At 38.5% G+C, this 22026-nt stretch overlaps 1 protein-coding gene across 2 annotated transcripts in view; it reads right to left on the bottom strand.

The window, feature by feature from the left end:
- Positions 1 to 2956: 2956 nt before the first annotated feature.
- APOOL (apolipoprotein O like) overlaps positions 2957 to 22026 on the bottom strand; it is a 52376-nt gene continuing 33306 nt past the window's right edge. Inside the window, exons 5-8 of one of the 2 annotated variants that reach the window (XM_036270768.1) lie at positions 21019 to 21110; positions 11016 to 11153; positions 10718 to 10835; positions 2957 to 3442 (exon numbers count right to left, since the gene is read on the bottom strand). In XM_036270768.1, coding sequence (XP_036126661.1) covers positions 3354 to 3442; positions 10718 to 10835; positions 11016 to 11153; positions 21019 to 21110 — 437 coding nt within the window. In that variant the 3' untranslated portion in view covers positions 2957 to 3353. The remainder of the gene's footprint in view (positions 3443 to 10717; positions 10836 to 11015; positions 11154 to 21018; positions 21111 to 22026) is intronic. The other variant, XM_036270769.1, reaches the window with a different exon arrangement.

Genomic DNA, 22026 nt, shown 5'->3' with positions numbered 1-22026 from the left:
GTGTAACTGGCAGCACTTTTTCTTAGAGGTAAATAACGTGTTTTAGATTTTATGAAATATGGATGTGTTTGATTATAAACAGATCTGAAGGACAAAAATCATTGAAAATACTGTAGCTAAATGTTGAAGAGATTACTTATAAAAAACTAGTAAGTGAACTGCTTCCCCACCTCGAGCAGCTCAAGTACTGCTGCCTCCTTGACATATTCTCAGAACTACAGTCCAGTTTTCAGCATCTATAGCTCTTTGGTTATACTTAGGACAGTTACTACATATATCACTGGATTTGTATATGTTTCCATCCTTTCCAGAATATAAGTCCTTTGATAGAATTATAATTATTTTTGCATCCCGTGTTACAATCAGTATGGTAGAACATGTGAGTTCCTACTATGTACCAGAGTACGTCATGGGTATAAAAGCTACACAAAGATGATTGACTCATACCCACAAGTAGGTACCAAGTGGAGTCTTATCTGTGAAAAAATACTAGGTTTAGTTTTATATTAAAGTGTATGGACTATCACATCTGTAAGTACCAAGTGTATGAGAATGTAGAAGAGAGAGCCTCTAAATCTTACCTTGTAGAATAGTAACATTGGAATTGGGTTTTAAGGATCAGGAAATTGGAATATGGAACAGAATGAGACAAAAAAATGCTAAGAGGAAGCACCAGCATAGGCAGAGAGAGAGAAGGATAAAAGATCAAAGCATGTTCAAGAAGCAAGTCGTATGTTAAAGATAAAATGTAACATGCATTGGCAGTAGGATGGTGGGGTGAGGGAAAATGGGATTAGAGTTGAGCTGGTATCATATATGAAGAACCTTTCATGCATGCTAAGGAGTCTTAATTTGATTCTGTAGGCAAAGACGAGCGACTGATAATTTCAGAAAGACAATCTATAATAGTTAGAAAGATAATGATGTCATAATATGAGAAATGGGTTAGAAGAACAGGGTAGCAGACACTGTATGTTAACTCAAACTCAATACCCATTCCAAATCCCTTCCCCCTTGCTTTCCTTATCATAGAAAACACATGATTTGCCAATCTTCCTTGAGTTATCTGTGCTGTGGCTGTATGACAAGCTCTAGATGTAAAGAGAAGACTTCTGAGAGCAGTTCTAAGAAAGCATTTCCTTTTCTGATAAATGGGGGTCAGAAGCATCTGGTACAGTTTGTCCTAAACCCTGTTCCTACTTTGGTGCATGGGTCAACGCTCAACCACTGAGCCACACCGGCCCAGCCCTTGTTCCTACTTTGAATATGTGTTTCCCAGAAGTACAGTAGCCATTTTGTGAACATGAGGTAACAAATCCACATGCTAAAGACCAGAGTGGAAAGAAAAAATGTATAGGTCCTTGATGGTGGCACCAATGAGTTCTTATACCAATCCTGTAGTGCCTAATAGCAGCCTTTAAATAGACTCTCATTTATTTAAGCTACTATTAACCGGTTTACTGTTACTTGCAAGGAGAACACATTCTGAAGTGACCAAAAGCAAACCTGACAGAAGGCAGATAAACCAGACGGCTACTAATAATTCCGGAAAGTGATGATGAAGATTTCAATGAGAGCAAGCAGAGAAGGTAGACTAGATTTGAGAAACAGAAATAAGGAGACAGAGGTAGAGGCAATTTAGTGTAAGGCACATTGACATTGGGATATCTATGGGATGGAAGATGGGTACACCTAATAAATAATTAGAAAGTTAGGTCTGCAGCTCTGGAAAAATATTAGAGCTGCACATATAAGAAATAAAGACAGCCCTGGCTGGTTTGGCTCAGTGGTTAGAGCGTCAGCCTGCGGTCCAGAGAGACCCGGGTTCGGTTCCCGCTAAGGGCTCGTGCCTCCGTTGCAGTTTGTACCTCAGTTGCAGTTTGTCCCCGGCCCTGGTTGGGTCGTACGGGTGGCAGCCACTTGATGTGTCCCTTTCATATTGATGTTTCTCTCTATCTCTTCCTCTCTCTCCCTCCCATTCTATGTGAACAAAAAGATGGTAAAATGTCCTCAGGTGAGGATAAAAAAAAAAAGAAAGAAATGAAATAAGGACATATAAATGGTTCCTGAAGCCGGTGAAGTATGTTGAATGAAAATGAGAGCACGTAGCAAATGAGAAAAAGAAGGCTAGGAATATAACCTGAGGAGCCCAGGCATTTAAGGGATTCAGAACAAGAGAAGAATGAAGAAGAACAAGATGAGCAGGAATAACAGAGAGCAAAGGGAAGGTGTGTGTTTCAAGGAGGGAGTGGTCAGTCGGTACTGAATAATTACAGAAAATGTAAGAAGGTATAAAGGCCAGGGTGTCACAAATTAGTAATTGATAGTGAGGTAGTAAGAAAGTGACATTACTTTTTTATGAAATATGACAATTACAGAAAGGAGAAAAAAAGGTAGATCAAGAGATAGAGAGAGGTTTTTGTTAGTGCTGTTTTTAGATAAAGAAGATCAGAGCTATTTAGAGGTCGAGGGGGAAAAAATGAGTGAAAAGAGAAACCAAAGACTGAAGATATAATATAAGGGAAAAACCAGGAAGGGATGAGATCAGGACCCAAACAGAAGCATTAGCCTTAGAAAAAGAAGATAGCGTGGCTGAAAAAGGTGTCTTGAAAGTACATGGGAAGAAGCTGTGAATGGTCATGACGAATAACTTGTTTTTTTTTTCTCTGTGTAATAGGAGACACAGTCATCTTTGGCAGGTGTAGGAGACTTGAGAATAAAAGGTCTGAAATAACCTCTCCTAGGGAACAGAATAGGAAACCACCTAGGAACCAGTAGGTCTGCTAAGGAGTACCGGAGGTCACATGGAGCATATGTCCTCTTAAATAGTTACAATGGACATTTAAGAGGAGTCAACATTAATAAAACGCAGAGACAAAGCCAAGCCTGAATATCATAAAATATGAATATTTTATTCCAGCTCTGGGAAATGAAAAAAAGAGAATGATAGGGAACATATCCTTCCACAAATCATTCTAATTTAGCTGACAGTAATTAGAAAAAGCTAAAGCAACTATATGTGTGTATAAGTATTGATATGTACACATACATATTTTTTCAGACCTTAGTCTAATAAGTGTTCATATATTTACTCTATTGTTTATAAACACCCTTAAAAATCATCAAATGCATCTTAATACTACCTCTGCCTCTTCACCAATCATTTAATAGTGTTTGGATTCTGTTTGCTGTTTGTGTTTTAATCACTTACGTGACTGGTCAAACCATACATTAGAAGATGCAAGGAATAGATTTGCTTTAAGTTATGCTCTATGTGTCACAATTACCCATTACATGATTTTTCGTTATGATTTGGAACTTCACAAATCTTGCCATTCTCTATGTAGACGATTTCAGCTTCTAGTGCTGTACATATCTACATCTTCCGGATGGGACTGCCCGTGATCCATGAGCTTGGGGTCAGGCATTCGCTGTGTAGCACCTGATAAAGTATTAAAATGAAAAAAAAAAAGAGTCATTCATTTCACAAATTTATTGTTGTACTAGAAATACAGCAGTGGAAAAAAAGTTAAAACTCTTTGCCAATATGGACACAACATTTGAGTTGTGTGACATGGGCAATAAATTAAGTAAAAGAAATAATATATCGGAGAGTGGTAAGTGTTATGCAGAAAAATAACACAGGGAGGAGCATATGGAGTGAGTGGGTGATTTGCAACCTTTTTTTTTTTTTTTTAAATCTTCACCTGAAGACATTTTTGCATTTATCTTCAGATAGAGCGGGAGGGAGAGAGAGAGAAACATAGATGTGAGAGAGACACATTTAGTGGCTGCCACCCACACAACCCCACCGGGGCCGGAGCCAAAATGCAACCAAGGTACGTGCCCTTAGCGGGAATCGAACCCGGGTGTCTCTGGTCTGTGGGCTGATGCTCTAACTGCTGAGCTAAACCAGCTAGAGCAATTTGCAATTTTAAATAGGGTGACCAGGAACAGCCTTCTAGAAAAGTGGTAACTGAAAGAGGTGAGTGTGAGCCCTGTAGATATTTTAGGGAAATGCCTTAGAGAAGGAGAAGAGAGCAATTATAATAGACCTGAGGCTTGTCCGAGTAACCACAAGATGGCTGGAACACAGTTGGCAAGATGTGGTGACCGGCGGGGGGGTTGGGGGGGTGCCGTGAGAATGATAACAGACATGCTCAGGAAACAATGGCATGCTAGGCCACAAAGAGCCACAATAAGGTTTTTCTTTTTTCTTTTATGTGAGAAGAGAAGCTACTAGGCAGTTTTGAGCAGAGGAGTGACATGATGTTTTTGCAAAGAATCGCTCTTGGCCACGAGGAGAGGAGACTATAAGGGAACCAGGCTGAAAGAAGGGGGAGCAGTTTGGAAGGCACTGCAGTACCCCAGAGGGGAAATCCTGGCGGCCTGAATTAGGGCAGCAGCAGCGGGGCTGGTGAAAGGGGACTGGGTTATGGATAAATTCCTAAGACAGAAAGGACGGGAGTTCCTAAATGGACTGAATATGTTGTGTGAGAGAGACTCTAACTTGAGAAACTGCAAGGATGGAATTGACATTTATTGAGATAGGGAAAAATAAGGGAGCATATTGGGGGAAGGCAAAGGAGGTATTAAGTTTTTTAGAGTAAGTTTTGGGTATGTTAAATTTCAATTCCTAAATAGTCATCCGAGTATACATGTTGACCAAGCAGCTAGCAATGTGAATCTGTAGAGTTCAGGAGAGGCCTGGGCTGGTTTGGACATTTTGCAGTCCGAGCTTTCATATGTTATTTAAAACTATGGGACCACTTGAGATCATTTAGAGCATCAGAGAAGAGGTCTAAGGAATGAGGCCTTTGGATACTACACTTTTTTGAAGTTAAGAAGATTAGGCCCTGGCCGGTTTGGCTCAGTGGTTAGAGCGTCAGCCTGCGGTCCAGAGAGACCCGGGTTCGATTCCCGCTAAGGGCATGTACCTCGGTTGCAGTTTGTCCCCGGCCCTGGTTGGTCGTGCGGGTGGCAGCCACTCGATGTGTCCCTTTCACGTCGATGTTTCTCTCTTTCTCTCTTCCTGTCTCTCCCTCCCACTCTATCTGAACAAAAAATGGAAAAATGTCTTCGGGTGAGGATAAAAAAAAAAAAAAAAGATCAGGAGAATGTAACAGAGAAGACTGAAAAGGAACAGCCAGTCAGTGAAGTAAAAGAACCGTGGGCCAGTGGCATCCCAAAGGCCAAGCGAAGAGACTGTTTTAAGGAGGAGGGAGTATTCATGGACTGCATGAGGTGGGACTGAGAATGGATTCCTGGATTTGGCAATGTGTGAGGCACTGGTGATTTTGAGAAGCTGACTGTGGCCCTGGCCAGTTTGGCTCAGCAATTAGAGCGTCGGCCTGCGGACCCAAGAGTCCCGGGTTCAGTTTCCACTAAGGGAGCGTACCTTGATTGCAGTTTGTCTCCGGCCCTGGTTGGGGTTGTGTGGGTGGCAGCTACTCGATGTGTCTCTCTCACATCCATGTTTCTCTCTCTCTCTCTTTCTCCCTCTCTCCCTCCTGCTCTATCTGAAGATAAATGCAAAAATGTCCTTGGGTGAGGATTAAAAAAAAAGAGAAGCTGATTGTGTGCCAGGCAGGATACTATGTTATTTTCATGCAATGTCTCAGAATATCACCATGAGATATAATTACTTTTAGTATTCAATATAACAATATACACAACGTTCTGCATATAATACCCTGTGCATATTAAGTAGGCGAGAGACAACCATTTTTATATTTCCTTTATGACATTAGAAAAAATGATTTTTCAGAAATTTGTTTTTATTTCAAATATATTTTTCAAAATCTGATTCTTTTTAAAATGATTTTATTACATTTGGGAAACACACCTTTTTTTACATAGAGAAATTTAATTTCCAGTTTTATGATGAAAACAAGGAGAAAGAGATTTATATACAATGATGTTACACGTATCATTTCAGGAAAATTTTCTATTTTAGAAAGTCTGATACACCTATATGTAACTTCACCAGCAAATATATTACAAACAACAAGATCATTAGTAATCATTACCCATGGAACTAATACAGTTTTCCATAGAATACAGTACTTAAATTTAGGGGGGGTCTGTGGATAAAATTCATGTGATTTATGAACTTGGATGAGGGAAATTTGTCTTTCTTTTTCATTAACTTCTGGCTAGAAATGAACATTTCCTTCAATAATGCATGTAGAAAACAAACTACAATAGTATTAACAGTACCTTAGGTTCTGTCACTAATAGAAATTACATATATTTTTGTATTACTCTGCAGTCGCAGTTATCTTGAAATATTTACACTTACCACTAACTTAAAAACTATGGCCTTTATTAGATATTAGATATTCTGTTAGATATATTGTTGTTTAATACATTTAAGGAAGCTCATATATAACCATGTATTTCATTTTGTGCACTTAAAAGCATTATTCTGAAAAGGGGTCCATAGCATACAAAAAACATTAAGGGATTCTGCTTGCTTCCTTCTCAAATGTATCTTTACTGCCACCTTGTGGCAGCTCTTGCTCGGTGCCAGTAAAAAGGCATACTATAATAAGCATGTGACAAATATTTCATATAAGTCTGAATGTGTCTAATTTGCTTAATTTCTTAATTTACGTTCCTGTCCAAAATCTAGTCAAAGATTCAGCTCACTCAAATTTGAAAGGCCCCTTTACCTTTAGATTGCCACTTCTCAAAATTTGTTGAAAGGCTTCAAAGTTTTAATTTACCCATAGTTTACATCAGACATTATTACATAGAAGAATATGCATTGAGAATTCCCTATGGAGTTCTTCCTGTAACCACTTGCTTAGAGGCCTCACCTCTGGAGATTTTGATTTATAATTCTTCGAGTGAATTTTAGAAAACAGAACAAAAAATAATTGTGATGTGGATCTCTCTGGTTTAGAACTTAGCTTTGGTCACTTTATTTCTGATTTTTAAAAAATTATCTCATGATTTTCTGAGTACTTAAGGATTATACCTTTCCTCTTATATATTTCTTCACCCCATGAACTGATCAAGGGCTCTCTATCCTCCCAAAGGATGAACTGTCATAAAACTGTTCTTGAATAGAAATCCCCTAATCATTATAATGTTTTTCTTTGTACTTTATCATATTTTAAATCTCTAATAAAGACACTTGATGCATAAAGTTTTTTTTAGAAGACTTAAAAAAAGTTGGTGTTACAACAGGAAAGTAATAAAGATGTTTAGTTATAAAACATGATTTTATAACAATGATTTATTGTCTCAAATAGCCATTAGTGATACCTGTTGACTGATAATTTAGTTCACACATTATGTCATTTATATTTCAAGCAAGTTACAAAAGATGGGACAGATCAATAATAAACTGCTGAGTGAAGTTAAAATGGTTAGACATTCTATTTTTGTTTCTTTTCTCTAAAATTAGGATGATATCTAGCATTCAGCCCTTCAGTAATTGGAATACTTAAAGATATTAGTCACTGTAAAATACTTTCTCATACATTCTTCCCATTCTTTCTGTTCTTTGCTTCGGTTGGGCTATTTGCTGTTGACCTGTATGCGAGTTCATTACTTCTGTCCTCCCTTGTATGCAATCTACTGTTAGACCCATCCAATGAGTTCTTAATTTCACGTACTAAATGTTTCACTTTTAGAATATCCACTTGATTTTTTAATATATTACAATTTTTCTGTGAAATTCTCAGTGTTTTCATCCATTTTGTTCATCATGTTTTCTATTTAACATATTAACCATAGTTACTAAAGTCCTTTTTTTTGCTAACTTCAATATTTAGATCACCTGTGGGTGTGCTGTTATTATTTTTTCCTCTTTTGATTGTCAGGCATATCTTCCTGCCTCTTTACATGACTAGTACTTTATTTGTATGGAGGCCACTGTATCAAAGAACTGTAGAACACATTATCTTCTACCTGCTATGGAACCCTTTTTCTCTTTAGGAAGGGTGAATATTATCTCAATCCAATCAGCATTGAACTGAGCTGTAGTTTTAGTAACTCACTCAACCTCCGAATCCTCCCTGTTCCTCAGGTATAGCTGCACTGAGAGCCTGGGGAGTTTCTGTCTCCCTCGCACTAAAATTCTGTAGGAAATTCGGTTTTGCTCTTCAGAGGTTTTGAGATTGGCTAGTCTCCTGAGCCATAAACAAACCAACCAACCAACAAAAAACTGGCAAATGTCGTAAGGAGGTAGATGAGTAAAGTATATACGGCACACTTCATCCCTCTCAATCAGAAATCAGCACATTTTTCCTACAAAGGCCAAAGAGTAACTATTTTCGACTTTGTAAACCGTAAGGTCATCCACTCAACTCTGCCACTGCAGTGCCAAAGCAGCCAGAGCATACATACATGAACGCGTGCGACTGTGCCCCAATAAAATTTGATTTATAGACACTGAGATTTGAATTTCATAGAATTTTAACTTGTCAAGAAATAGTCTTCTTTTGATTTTTTTCAACATTTAAATAATGTAAAAACCATTTATGGCTTGTGGAATGTACAAAAATAGGTGATGACCCATTATTTGGCACAAGGGCCAACCTGAGCTTTAGACGGACGTTAATCCTGTGAAACCATGAGACATTTTACTCTGCTTTCATCAGATTTTGAAGAGGTCCATGTCCCCAAATTTCCAAATTAACATAATTTTTACCATAAATGTATATAGATGATAGAAAAAATCAAACTCATATCCACAGCCATGATATAGATAGACAGAAAGACAGACAGACATAGATAGATAGATAGATAGATAGATAGATAGATAGATAGATAGATAGATAGACAGACAGACAAAATGGACAGCTTGAGAGTTCACCCAATCTATTCTGTAAGTTGATAAATGATGATCATGGCCGGGCTTCCCAGCTAAGTAACATGCTCCCAAATTGTGCTCAATGAAAATAAATTTGTTTACTGGCAAAAGGCTAACTACTCTAGTCAAATGATAATGATGTCTTCTAACACTAAGAGATTAGTATAGTATGTGCTTGATACTGGACTTTGTGCTTTCCATGCAATATTGCATTTAATTCTTACAACAACTATGAGAGAAAAATACTATTATGTTTCCCATTTTATGGATGAAGAGACTGAGACTTGAGGACTTCAGATCCATGTCTTATTCTAAAATCTGTGCTCATAATCACTACTGTTTCTTGGGTCTTAGACCTCTGGGACTGCATGCGAAAGGTAGAATGGTAGAAATGGTGAAGCCCAAGGGTCTACTGTATAATCAACTCTGACCAATATGAGATAAGGATGAATGGTACTGGCTTATCTCTTTCCCACATGTCTCCTTAGAATGCTTTTCATATACTACATTACCCACGACAGGCAACTAAAGGGTTCAAGAATCCAGGTATGTAAAAACAAAGTTATTGGCTAGGGATGGTTTGGTCCGACTGTCAAACTATAACATGTTTCATCTCCACAAAGATACTCTGGAATTGACAGGCATTTAGAAAAATGACTAGATCTATTATATATTTGTAGGATTATGGTCAACTGTGTATTACTCAGAGAAAGCGTAAATACTGTACAATTCATCTTGATTAAAAAGGAGAGGTGGCCTAGGAAGAGTAAAACTCAAATCAGTTTTGTTAGTAACAGCTTTTAGGAAGATTAAATGAGAGAAGAGAAGGCTGAAATTAGAGACTAAACTCTGGTTTTAAATTAGCTAACTCTGTACACAATGCGAACAGCTTGGATTTTGGTGTCAGGAAGATCTTGTCTATAAACACAAGTCTGCTACTCATACGCTGTGCGATTTTGGGCAACTTACTAAAGTTCCCCGAGTCTCAGTCTCTTCATCATTAACTGACTACAATGACATACATCAGAGGTTTTTTGTTTTTTTTTTTTGCTTTTGGATGAGGATTAAATAACACAATATATTTACAGCTCTTTGTACCACAGAGGAGGTGCTCAATAAGGCCCCTGAATAATGCAATACTATTATTTCTCAATTCTTTACCCCTGAGTTGGTCCTATTTACTTTGCAGTAAGACAACTTACTGGGTAGTACCATTAACACTGTACAGATAGACAAACCTATGTAAATCAGTGACTGGTGAGTTTACGTATATACATACTGAAATGGTATTAAACATTCTGTTACTTCTTACTGATCACAGTAAAACCATTACAGTATTTTCCTAGAAAGTATAATTGTCACACAAAGTACTAATTGCCATTATCTAACACTAGCAAAGTTATTAGTTTTATAGTTGGTGTAATTTTTACAATTTGATGTTGAAAGTCTCCCAGTATCTAAACTACATAAAACTGATGATGGGAACCAAAACGGATAGGGGTACATAGCACAGGGAATGGGAAGCTGATATTTCTTCCATGTAGACGCGACTCATATTCACAGCCTATAAATTAACAGAATGCAGAAAGACACATTTTACTCCACCTGATTAAAAAGCTCACTTTTATAAAGTGATATTAAATGCTTCATTCATCCAACCTGCAGTGCTACTCTGTACCCCCATGAGCAAAGATCTGTATTATGAGCTATGTCACAATTAGAAAAGTCCCAGGTACCTGAGTACCTCAGGACCTAAAAATATATACAAACTAGATGTGAGAAAGAAAAAAAAATTATTAAAAAGCAACACATAAATAAGTTCAAGCTAATAAGCATAATATTACAAAAATTTAAAAGAAGGAATAAAAACAACATTAAATTATCCAAACAAACCTGAGGTGGATTCTGATTTGGTCTTAGTTTCAGATCTGAGTTCTGTTGGCAAAGCCATTGAGTGTTTCTGGTCATGGGCTGTTTTCGCAGGTACTTCTATTTCAGGAGAGCTCCCTAGCTGTTTAACAAAAAGATTTTCCTCATAAGTAAATCATTTTACTAGAAGAATAAGGTATCTTATACAATTATAGCATGCAAAGGTATTATGTTCTTTCATCTTTTTCTCATTCTGTTCCTGACCTCTGTCTAGTACTACCGTTATAAGCCAACACCCACCCAAACAAAACTCAATGTCGACCTTTTTGCTCCCTTTAAACTCGACCTTAGTTTTTTCTTTAGGCTCAGGAAGGGACTCTTTTTTGTTGTTTTTTGTCCACAATGATTTAACTGCTTCATAAATTTGCTGGCTTGTAGCATATGCCTTTTTCCCGGTTACCTAATTAAAACAAAAGGTGAGACAAATAACCTATTTTTAAGAGTTAAAATAACAAGTATTAAACACTTATGTCAGGTTGTTTATATTAACACCCGTCAGAATCAATGATAAAGATATGATTGAATTTTTAGATGTTAAAACACAAAGTCTCATCTTCTAAATCTTATATGAAGTCATTTGTGTCATGTAAAAGGCTAAAAAAAAGTGTAGTTAGTACAATACCCAAACTGGATCCTGATGTAAACTGTGAACTTTGGGTGATAATGATGTGTCAGTGGAGGTTCATCAATTGTAGCAAATGGACCAGTCTAGTGGGGGATCAGAGGAGGCGATGCATGTTGTAATGGAAATCTCTGATAGCTTCCCCTTGATTTTGTTATGAACCTAAAACTGTTCTAAAAAATAGTCTTAAAAACTGTATAGTTAGCCTTCTCACTGCGAAACTATGTCAATTTTTAGAGGGGTTTGGGAAAGATAGTTTGAGATAATAAACAGATGAGAAAATAAGATTTTAAGATGCTCAAAAGTTAATGCTTATGCTTATATTTTTATATTGCTTTCTTCTCTTTCTTCTGTCATAAAGAAAAAGCATCCATGTGTTTCTACAGAGAACAATACTCTTTTTTTTTTTTTTTTGGTAGAAACATGACATAAAAAATGAACTACAAACACTAAGCAGAGGCCAGGTTGCTAACGAAATTCCTGAAGCTGCTGTTAAACTGTCTGTTTGAAAATAAGATTCCTTCTTTCTAGTCTTCTCCCATCCTTACATTCCTTATGGTTTAAGTCATTTCAATAGCTATTCATATTTCAAGCTTTAAACAAATTTCTAAAAACTATGTTTTTCTTCTATTAAGTAGAAATATTTTTATTATTTTTGATAAGTATATACTACACTTAAGAAAAATCAATCAGCGCTGGCTGGTTTTGGCTCAGCAGTTAGAGTGTTGGCCTGCGGTCCAGAGAGACCCGGATTTGGTTTCCACTAAGGGCACGTACCTTGGTTGCAGTTTGTCCCCGGCCCTGGTTGGGTCATGCGGGTGGAAGCCACTTGATGTGTCCCTTTCATGTTGATGTTTCTCCCTCTCTCCCTCCCACTCTATCTGAACAAAAATATGTAAAAATGTCCTCGAGTGAGGATTAAAAAGAAAGAAAAGAAAAATCAATCAGCCCAGCTGGTGTGGCTCAGCAGATGGAGTATAGTCCCATGGACTGAGAAGTCCTGGTTCGATTCCTGGTCAGGGCACATGCCCGGGTTGCAGACTTGATCCCCAGTAGGGGGCATGCAGTAGGCAGCCAATCGATGTATCTCTCTCACATCGATGTTTCTATCTCTCTCTCCTTTCCTCTCTCTCTAAAAAATAAATACAAACATATTTATAAAAAAAGAAAAGAAAAATCTATCAATCCATTGGTATAAAGATAGTCTTCTTCCTCCCCTCAGCATAACCATTGTTAACAGTTGAGTGGATGTTCTTCCTCAATTTTTACTATTATATGTACATTTTATACATACACACAAAGCATTTTAAAACAAAGGGAATGTAGCCTGATCCAAGATGGTAGCAGTGTAGGTGGAAGTCACATGCACCTCCTCCCAGGACTGAACTGGAATTACAACTAAATTATAGAACAATCAACCTGAATAACCAACTGAAGAGTAGCTGAACAGAAATCTTATAACCAAGGATTTAGAGAAGAAGCCACATCAAAACTGGTAGGAAGGGCAGAGATGTGAATAGGGCTGCCACCCCTCCCACGGGTGGTGGCTGAGATTCTGCAGGGATCAAAGATACCCCTGAGGAGCATGGGGGTCTCAACCACAAACTGGGCCCCTTAGCACAGGGCACCAGAGCCAGGAAGAGGCAACCACAGCACATCTGGTTGTGAAATTCAGCGGGGAGTCTGTCTGCCAGGAAGATACGGGATCTGCTAGGGACACAGATGCCCTCTAGAAGGGCCAAACACATGAAATCTCATTCCCAACCACTCACCCTGGGCTCTAAATGAGGGATGGAAGAGCAGACTAGATTCCTGTGAGGAAAGACTGGGGCTTGCAGTTCTGGGTAGAGACCTGAAGGGACAGCCGCCAGAATCCCTGTGCTGAGTCCTTCTCCCACACCACAGACACCAGCTTTCTTGGGTGAAGCACTCCCTCCTTAGGACCTCAGCCTGGGGTAATTCAATATCCTCAGCCTCTGCACTCCCTGTTGCCCCACTCTGCAGAACACATGCCTTGCTGAGGTGTCAGCTGCCTAGGTGGGAGTGCAGAGGTCTTTGCAGACTCAGGGATTGTCAGTGAGTGAGTTGTGTGGCTTTGAGGCAGGGCCCATTACCCTCACTTTCTGGTGAACCTGACAGGTGCCTACCCCTCACAGGAGATCTGCTAGCCCCACACTTTAGACTCCAGGCAGCCCCACCCTCCCGACTCCTGGCGTCCACTGCCCTGCTGAGCAAGGGCTCCCCGGGAGTTCTGGGAAGAATCCAAGCCAGACTGAATTGTATGTCTCAGAGGCAGGGATCACTGCCCTGAACTTCCCACAAGCCTGACCAGCAGCACCCGGTCACAAGAGGTCTACAAGCTCCACTGTCCTGGAAGCCTTGCCCTGATAAGCTTTGACTATTGGCAGAATCTGCGACAGACTGAGCTGTGTGGCTCAAGGATGGGGGCTATTTTTCCCTCACATGCATGACCAGTGCAGAGCCCTCCCTTCACATGGCCAAATCTTGGTCTGTTTGGGTCACATAACCTCTGTTAGCCTCACCCTGACAACTCCCTGGGCCCCATCCAACCACAAAAGTATGCGGGCACTCGGGGGGTGGCAGCTAGACTTGATATACCCTGGGACTTTTATGAGTGGTCTCAGACTAAGCATAGGCACCGAGTTTGAATAACTATCAATCTGGTAAACTCCACTTGTCCCTATCTGGTGATTCAGCTTGGTCCTTCCAATGCATACACAGGTCCAGCAGAGGCTTCCACAAACTGTGGATCACTTTGTAGCTCCAAATAGGTTACTCAGGGCCAGTCACAGGCAGTATCTGATACTGACCTGTACTAGAATCGCTCTCAAAAGGTCCCAGAACCAACAAGATAGCGATCCACTTCAGACAACATAAGAGCACATTTCAATTAGCTTCACAAGTGGCATATTGAAAGGGAGATCTCAGTAGGCACCAGACCCAGCTGAGATCTTCTTTATGTGGTCAGAACCTCCACAGCAGTTTATATACTGTAATTGGGGTCAACACTAAGACTATGCCAGACTGAAGGTGAAACACATGCATAAATGGGCCAATAGCAATCAAGACTTAATTACAAAGGGAGAGCCCACATAACCTACACAAGAGACATTCTTGAACAGCCAGCTCAGGTGATCAAAGAGACTGTGCCACTGGGTCCCAAAAGAAACTTACTACATAAAGCCACCTTGCCAAGACTGGGAAACACAGCAGATCTACCTAACACACAGAAACAAACACAAAGAGGCAGCTAAAATGGGGAGACAAAGAAACATGCCCCAAATAAAAGAATAGGAGAAATCTCTAAAAAAAAAAAAGCACCAAATGAAATAGGAACAAGCAATTTACCAGATATATAAAGTTTTTTAAAATGGCTATTAGGATGTTTAAGAAACTTATTGAGAACTTTAACAGCATATAAAAAGGACATACAAACCATAAAAAAGAACCAGTCAGAAATGAGAAATACAATTTCTGAAGAATACACCAGAAGGAATAAACACGAGGTTGGATGAAGCAGAGGACAGAATCAGCGATTGGGAAGACAATGTAACAGAAAACACCCAATCAGAGCAGCAAAATGAAAACAAAATTTAAAAAAATGAAGATAGTTTAAGTGACTTTTGGGGCAACATGAAGCATAACAACATCTGCAGCACAAGGGTACCAGATTAAGAAGAAAGAGCAAGTACTCGAGAACATATAAGAAAATAATGACAAAAATTCCCTAACCTGGTGAAGGAAAAAGACACACAAATCCAAGAAGCAAAGAGAGTCCCAAACAAGATGAACCCAAAGAAGCTGATACCAAGACACATCATAATTAAAATGGCAAAGGTTAGACAGAAAGAGAATTTTAAAAACAGCAAGACAAAGACAGTTACCTATAGGATTAAGGACACCACACTCAATGGGAGACTGTTTGGATCTGTCTTCTCAAGTCCTGATACCCTCACCCTGCTGAGCTCAGCTCTGTGGGAGGCTCAGAGAGCTGCTGGAGCAGGGACCTTTAAAACAGGTCTCTCTCAGAGACTCTTCTCCAGGAAGGGGAAGAAATGCCTGCTCCCTCCTCCAGAGGCTTGCCAGTACCATCTCCAATGGGAGACTCTCTTGATCTGCCTCCCAAGTCCTGGTGGCCCTGACCTGCTGAGCACAGCTCCACAGAGGAAAGGAAGTACTGCTTGCAGCTAGGACATTTGGAGTGCTTCTCCCTCAGTGGCTTTTGTCTGAGAGCAGGACGAAGTGTTAACCCCATTCTTGTGGGTTTAGCTGGCACCATCCTCAATGGGAGACTCTTTTGATCTGTTCTCCGGAGCAGCGGTGGCTCCTCCCTGCTGACATTGTTCCTGCAGAGGGAACAGCTGGCTGCACCTAAGCTGAACTTGCAACACGTTCCTCTTGGTTCCTCTAGAGTTAGAGACTCTGGCAAAGAGTGAGTGGTAGGGCTCTGGAGTAGGGACCACTACCCCCTCATTGAGTTCCTGACCAAGTAAGAGACCTACTAGTCCCACCCTCATGACTCCAGTCACCCTGCCCTACTGAACTCACATGTGAAACTGTCTGTAGGTCATGGCCAGCCTATTATTACTCCACAGTATTTCTTTGGAAGGCCCTTTAGGAAGATCTGTCAACCTCAGGGGTAGGCAGAGTAGCTGACAGGTGGAAGTGGACCTTGGGGATCATCAGACCTTTTATAGATCTGCCCTCAGCTCTAAGCTGGAGGAAGCTGACCTTTGTATACAGATTGGCCCCTACCATGCACACCCAGACCCAGTAGATGCAGCCACAAACAATGAATAATGTGGTAGCTCCAAACAGGTAGCACAAGGCTGGTTACATACAACGTCTGACATCAACCTGTACCTGAACACTGTCCAAGTGGACCTAGAACCAACACAACTAGTGGTGGGCTTCAGGCCACACCAGAGCTTAAATCAACTAGCCACACAAGCAGCACACCCAAAGAGGGATTCTGACAGGCATCTCTGCCTCAGGGAGCAGCCCTTGAACAGTGTCTCATACACAGTAATTGAGGAGTATCCTTATAGTCACCCAGCCTGAAGGGTTAAGTCCACCCACAAAAGGGCCAACAGCATACAAAATTCAACTACAACAGGAGGTTGCACATAACCCACAAAAAACATTCCTGGAGCACAGAGTTCAGGTGATCTGGAAGATCTTGTCACTGAGCCAAACAAGACACCTACATCATAAAGCCATCATAACAAGTTTAGGAGTCATATCTAATACACAGAAACAAAATGGGGAGACAAAAAAAAATGCCCCACATGAAAGAACAAGTGAAATCCCTAGAAAAAGAATGAAATAAAATGGAAACAAGATAACCAGGTATAGAGATTAAATCAATGGTTATAAGGATGCTCAAAAACCTTAGGGGAAGAATGGATGATCTCAGTGAGAATGTAAAGCCATAGTAAGCATTAGAAAGGACATAGAGCCCAGCCGGTGTGATTTAGTGGCTGAGTGTTGACCCATGCATCAAGAGGTCGCTGGTTTGACTCCCGGTCAGGGCACATGCCCAGGTCGTGGGCCAAATCCCCAGTGGGGTGCATGAAGGAGGCAGCCAATCGATGTTCTCTCTCATCGATGTTTCTCTCTCTCTCCTCCTATTCCTTCCATTCTCTATAAAATCAATAAAGAAATTAAAAATAAACAAATAAAAAGGACATAGAAACCATAAAAAAGAGCCAGTCAGAAATGAAGAATACAATATCTGAAATTGTATACTTCCTTCCTTTTCTAAGAGGACGTCAGACAGAGAAAGAGAAATACCAAATGGTTTCACTTACATGTGGAATCTAGAAAAAGAAAACAATGAACAAACAAAACAAAAACAGACTCATAGAACCAGAGACCAAAAAAATGGTTACCAGAAATGGAGTATGAGTGAAAAGAGGGAGAGGAATACAGTCAATAACACTGCGATAAGTTTATAGTGACAAATGATTACTAGAATTAGTGGGGTGTTCACATTGTAAGGTATAAAAATGTAGAATCACATCATTGTACACCCAAAACTAATATGACCAATATATTGGATACCAACTATACTGGAGACAAACTGCAACCGAGGTACATGCTCTTAGCGGGAACCTAACCTGGGACTCTCTGGTCCATGAGCCGATGCTCTAACCACTGAGCAAAACCGACCAGGGCCAAATGGTTGTATTTCATCTTTTCCTATGGCTGAGTAGTATTCCATTGTGTATATGTACCACATTTTCTTTATCCAATCACCTATTGAAGGACACGTTAGTTGTTTCCATGTTTTGGCCACTGGGAATGAACACAGGGATACATATATCTTCACGAATAAATGTTTTCAAATTTTTCAGGTCGTTACCCAGAAGAGGGGTTGGTGGGTCATATGATAACTCTTCTTAATTTTTTGAGTAACAGCCACACTGGTTTCCATACATTCCCACCGGCAGTGAATAACGGTTCCGTTTTCTCCACAGACTCTCTAACACTCGTTATTACTTGTTTTGATGATAATAGCCATTCTAACAGATGTGCGGTGGTATCTTACTGTAGTTTTGATTTGTATTTCCCTAATAGCTAGTGAAGTTGTTTATCTTTTTATATATCTGTTGGCCATTTATATGTCTTCTTGGGAGAACTGTCTCTTTAGGTCCTCTGCCCATTTTTAAATTGGATCATTGCTTTATTTGTTGTTGAGTTGTATGAGTTCTTTTATATTTTGGATATTAAGCTCTTGTTGGAGCTACTGTTTGCAAAAATTTTCTCCCATTGGGTTGGTTGCCGTTTTGTTCTGTTGATAGTTTCTTTTACTGTGTAGCTTTTTAGTTTGATACACTCCCATTCATTTATTGTTGCTTTTGCTTCCCTTGCCTTTAAGGCAAATTCACGGGATATAAAATTGAAAGCTACAAATGAACAACCAAAACAAGCAAACAAAAACTCATAGACACAGACAATAGTGTGGTGGTTACCACAGGAAAGGAAAAGTGGGGGTAGCAAAGTTTAAAGGGGGGTAAATTTATGGTCACAGAAGGGGATCTGACTTTGGGTGGTGGGCGCACACTGCAATATACAGGTGATGTATTATAGGATTGTATACTTGAAACCTATATAGTTTTATTAACCAATGTCACTCAATAAATCTAAAAAATTTTAAGTGAATTACTTAAAAAATAAATATATAACTGCTATCAAATTACAGGTGACCAAGACAACTATAAAAGGCTATGAGAAATAATAAAAACCTACAGGATTCTACTCTCATTTTATTTACAAAATGTTTTTAACTGCTCATTATATATTTTTAAAAAACCTAAACTGAACCAGTAGAAGACATATTACAGATATGGCTACCTATAAGAAAGATGCTACTAACCTTCAGCTAGGAGACCCATACTCATAGAAAAGCCCTACTTCAAAAGTGAGAAAAGTAAACACACCTATATGTCTTAATTTTACATATATATTTAGATTACATATTTATGACTTTTAAAAAACTTCTTGTAACATTTTTTATTGTTAACTACTGATCCTGATAATATCAAATTAGAAGGCACCTATCATACACATACAATTTTTCATATGGTTTCAGGTGGGCAAGTCACAGGTTCTCTAAAGTTCCTTATGAAGCTCAGGTTAAGAACCCATCACACACACACACACACATACACACATTTGTCTAATGTACACAAATATATATTTATATGTAATATACATCATATTAGAACCCACCAAATGTTACATATGACACTTTTATATGACAGTTAGAAGAAAAGCAAGGGTCCCAACTCTAGAATTTTAAGTAACAATTATTATTAAACCACAGAACTTTTAGGAACTCATAGTAATAATTCTTTGAACGTAGAAATTTTAAAGATCAGCAATTCTTTTCTTTTTATTTCCTTCTGTCAAAGTAACAATGAACTTAATACTTTATTTTTTAATTAAAACTAAGATGCATATTATGTATACTGTGATCCTGTTCTTAGGAAACTGTTTCTGTTTATTCACCCACCTAGTTTTCCATCTCTATGCAGGCATGAATATATGACTAGAATAACATTCTATCAAATTTTAACACCGACATTTTTCTGAATGGAAGAATTTCAGGGGGTTAGTTTGTTTTTCCCTACACTTTTCTTGTAATGCTTAAATTATTTAAGGATGAGTAGGTATCAATTTTACTTAAAAAGCATGAAGTCATTACTGTAAACCAGTGGTTCTCAACCTTCCTAATGCCGTGACCCTTTAATACAGTTCCTCATGTTGTATGTGGGCGGACCTGCATGTGGGCGGACCCGCCTGGAGATGGATAGAGGAGCGGTGTCTCGGTTCCTAAGACCATCGGAAATATGTGTTTTCCGATGGTCTTAGGCGACCCCTGTGAAAGGGTTGTTGGACCCCCAAAGGGGTCATGACCCACAGGTTGAGAACCACTGCTGTAAACCAACAAAAAGAATCAGTGGCAGTGTCATGAACAGGAAAGTACAACACCTGAAGCTAAATATAACTCTGGTCAAATTAGTCACTGTGAAACTTCTCTGGGCCAGTTTCCTTCCTGTTAAATGAGAAAGTTGAACGTAATGAATGCAAAGGTTTCTCTTTCAGCACTAATATTATATGAACTCAAGTGGCTAATTCCTGCATAAAATTTTAGGAAATATTTCAAAAAGTAAATGTATCATTTTATCCATCAATTATCTTAAGTATAACATGACTTAATGAATAACGGTCTTTTTGTTTGCTATGAGCTTTTATCATTTGACTGATTACATTACAAACTACATAAGGCACTCTATCCTTCACATTCTCAAAATACTGAATTTGAAGTTTTATCAATGATTGAAGAGATGCTGTAATGATAATGCAATTACACAAGTTCTTTTGGTAACACTATACACTGCTCCAAGTGTGAGGGAAATGTCAGATGTTGATATTTAATGGAAGAAGGAAAGGAATTAAAAAACTGCATATTCCAAAGCTTTCCTTCCCACTCTGAATATGTGTGAAAAATAAGATACAATACTGACACACGCTGTTAAAATTACTAGGAAAATATTTGGTTTTGTAGGTAAGCTCACAAGAAAATGACAAAACAAATATAATATGGATTTTCATGGAAAGTGTTACTTGGTTCCAGATGGTTTCAAACTTGAGTTTGTGTATGTGTCTATTTTGTTTTCATTTTCAGAAGCCTCTGTTATCTTGTCTGGGTACCTACCAAATGGCTGTTTCTTACATAATGTTACTCTTTTAAACTGACAGCTGACAGCAGGTATAATTTTCTGTAAATTAAAAACTGAATTCTACATTGCTCTACAATAGAAGGGTATTTATCCCCAAAAATTCTAATTCAGTGTCTCTGAACTTAATCGTCAAACAGCATTTATAATGTTGAACTATACTGAAAGAAATTCATCCTATTTATTTGTGATGATCACATACTTAGGAATGACATTTACTATGCTGGGATGCTAACGTAATTTTACCAATATAAGAGTTGATACCACTATGTATCTATGAAAATTAAATGTTGCAGATACTCTATGTCATTTAAATATTGCCATATCAAGAGTTTAAATAAATACTGAAAAGCAGCTTTCACTTAAAAACAACTTACCTTTGCAATTATTATGGACTGAACTGGATAACAAACAGTTGCTCCTAAAGTAGCCAGTCCCAATGGATAAGCAATTTTCTTAAATCTAGAACCTAAGAAATTCAAACAAACTATTAAACTCCTAGAAGAATGCTACCAGAAACTTGATGCTTTTAATAATTTTAATATTCTCTTTGTTCCCATTTAAGCCATACCCCTATGTTAAACATCAGGTAATAATACCAATCAAGGTGTCCTTAAGGATCACAATTCAATGAATAACCTTTAGTTGTCACATCCAATTTAAGAAAAGTATTCTCAATCTAACATAATAATTACCTACACAAGAGGGATTAATGATTTTTTCTTTTTTAAAACTAGGTATTTGTTCATGTTCTAAACCATGTTAAAATGAAATGAACTTTCTTTATATATCCTTTTATGATTAAGTGTTTAAGAAGGTGAAAGATCCAACTAGCTAATCAGTTAAGGACTTTAAAAAGTACATAACTCCTTCATGTCATTGACTTAGAATAGTGAAGTAATAATTTAATAATTGCAAGTAACTTGAGATAATCAAATCATTTATAAAAGTGTCTTATCTAAGCATCTAAAGGTCATTTTCAAACTATTTTGGACAGCACAATCCTTTTCAAAATAAATCTTAGAGATAGAATGTCAGTAAGAACTTCATATATAAAACTTATAAACTTGAAACCACTCTGGTTAGCCTGCAGGAGGAAAGCCCAGTATAAAGCCATACTTACATAGCTTTTTCCTTTTCCTCATACCACCCCTAAACACTCCCATCGAACCCCAGGTTCTGTAGAATAGTTTGAAACCCACCACTCTAAGCTATAGCTTAGTTTCAACAGACTGCTGGTACAAAACAATACGTATCTTTAAAATACTTGTCTGGGTACCTTGGACTCTGTAAATATGATCTGAGCAATTATATGATGGAATTGGTAGCTAGGGGTAAGTACTTTTATTCTTTGGAACAACTCTTAATTTAAAAATGAAACAGCC

This window comes from Molossus molossus, unplaced genomic scaffold (assembly GCF_014108415.1).
Source record: "Molossus molossus isolate mMolMol1 unplaced genomic scaffold, mMolMol1.p scaffold_m16_p_2, whole genome shotgun sequence".
NCBI classification, from domain to species: domain Eukaryota; kingdom Metazoa; phylum Chordata; class Mammalia; order Chiroptera; family Molossidae; genus Molossus; species Molossus molossus.
The sequence above is the reverse complement of the archived record's forward strand: the minus strand, read 5'-3'. Positions and strand labels throughout refer to the sequence as shown.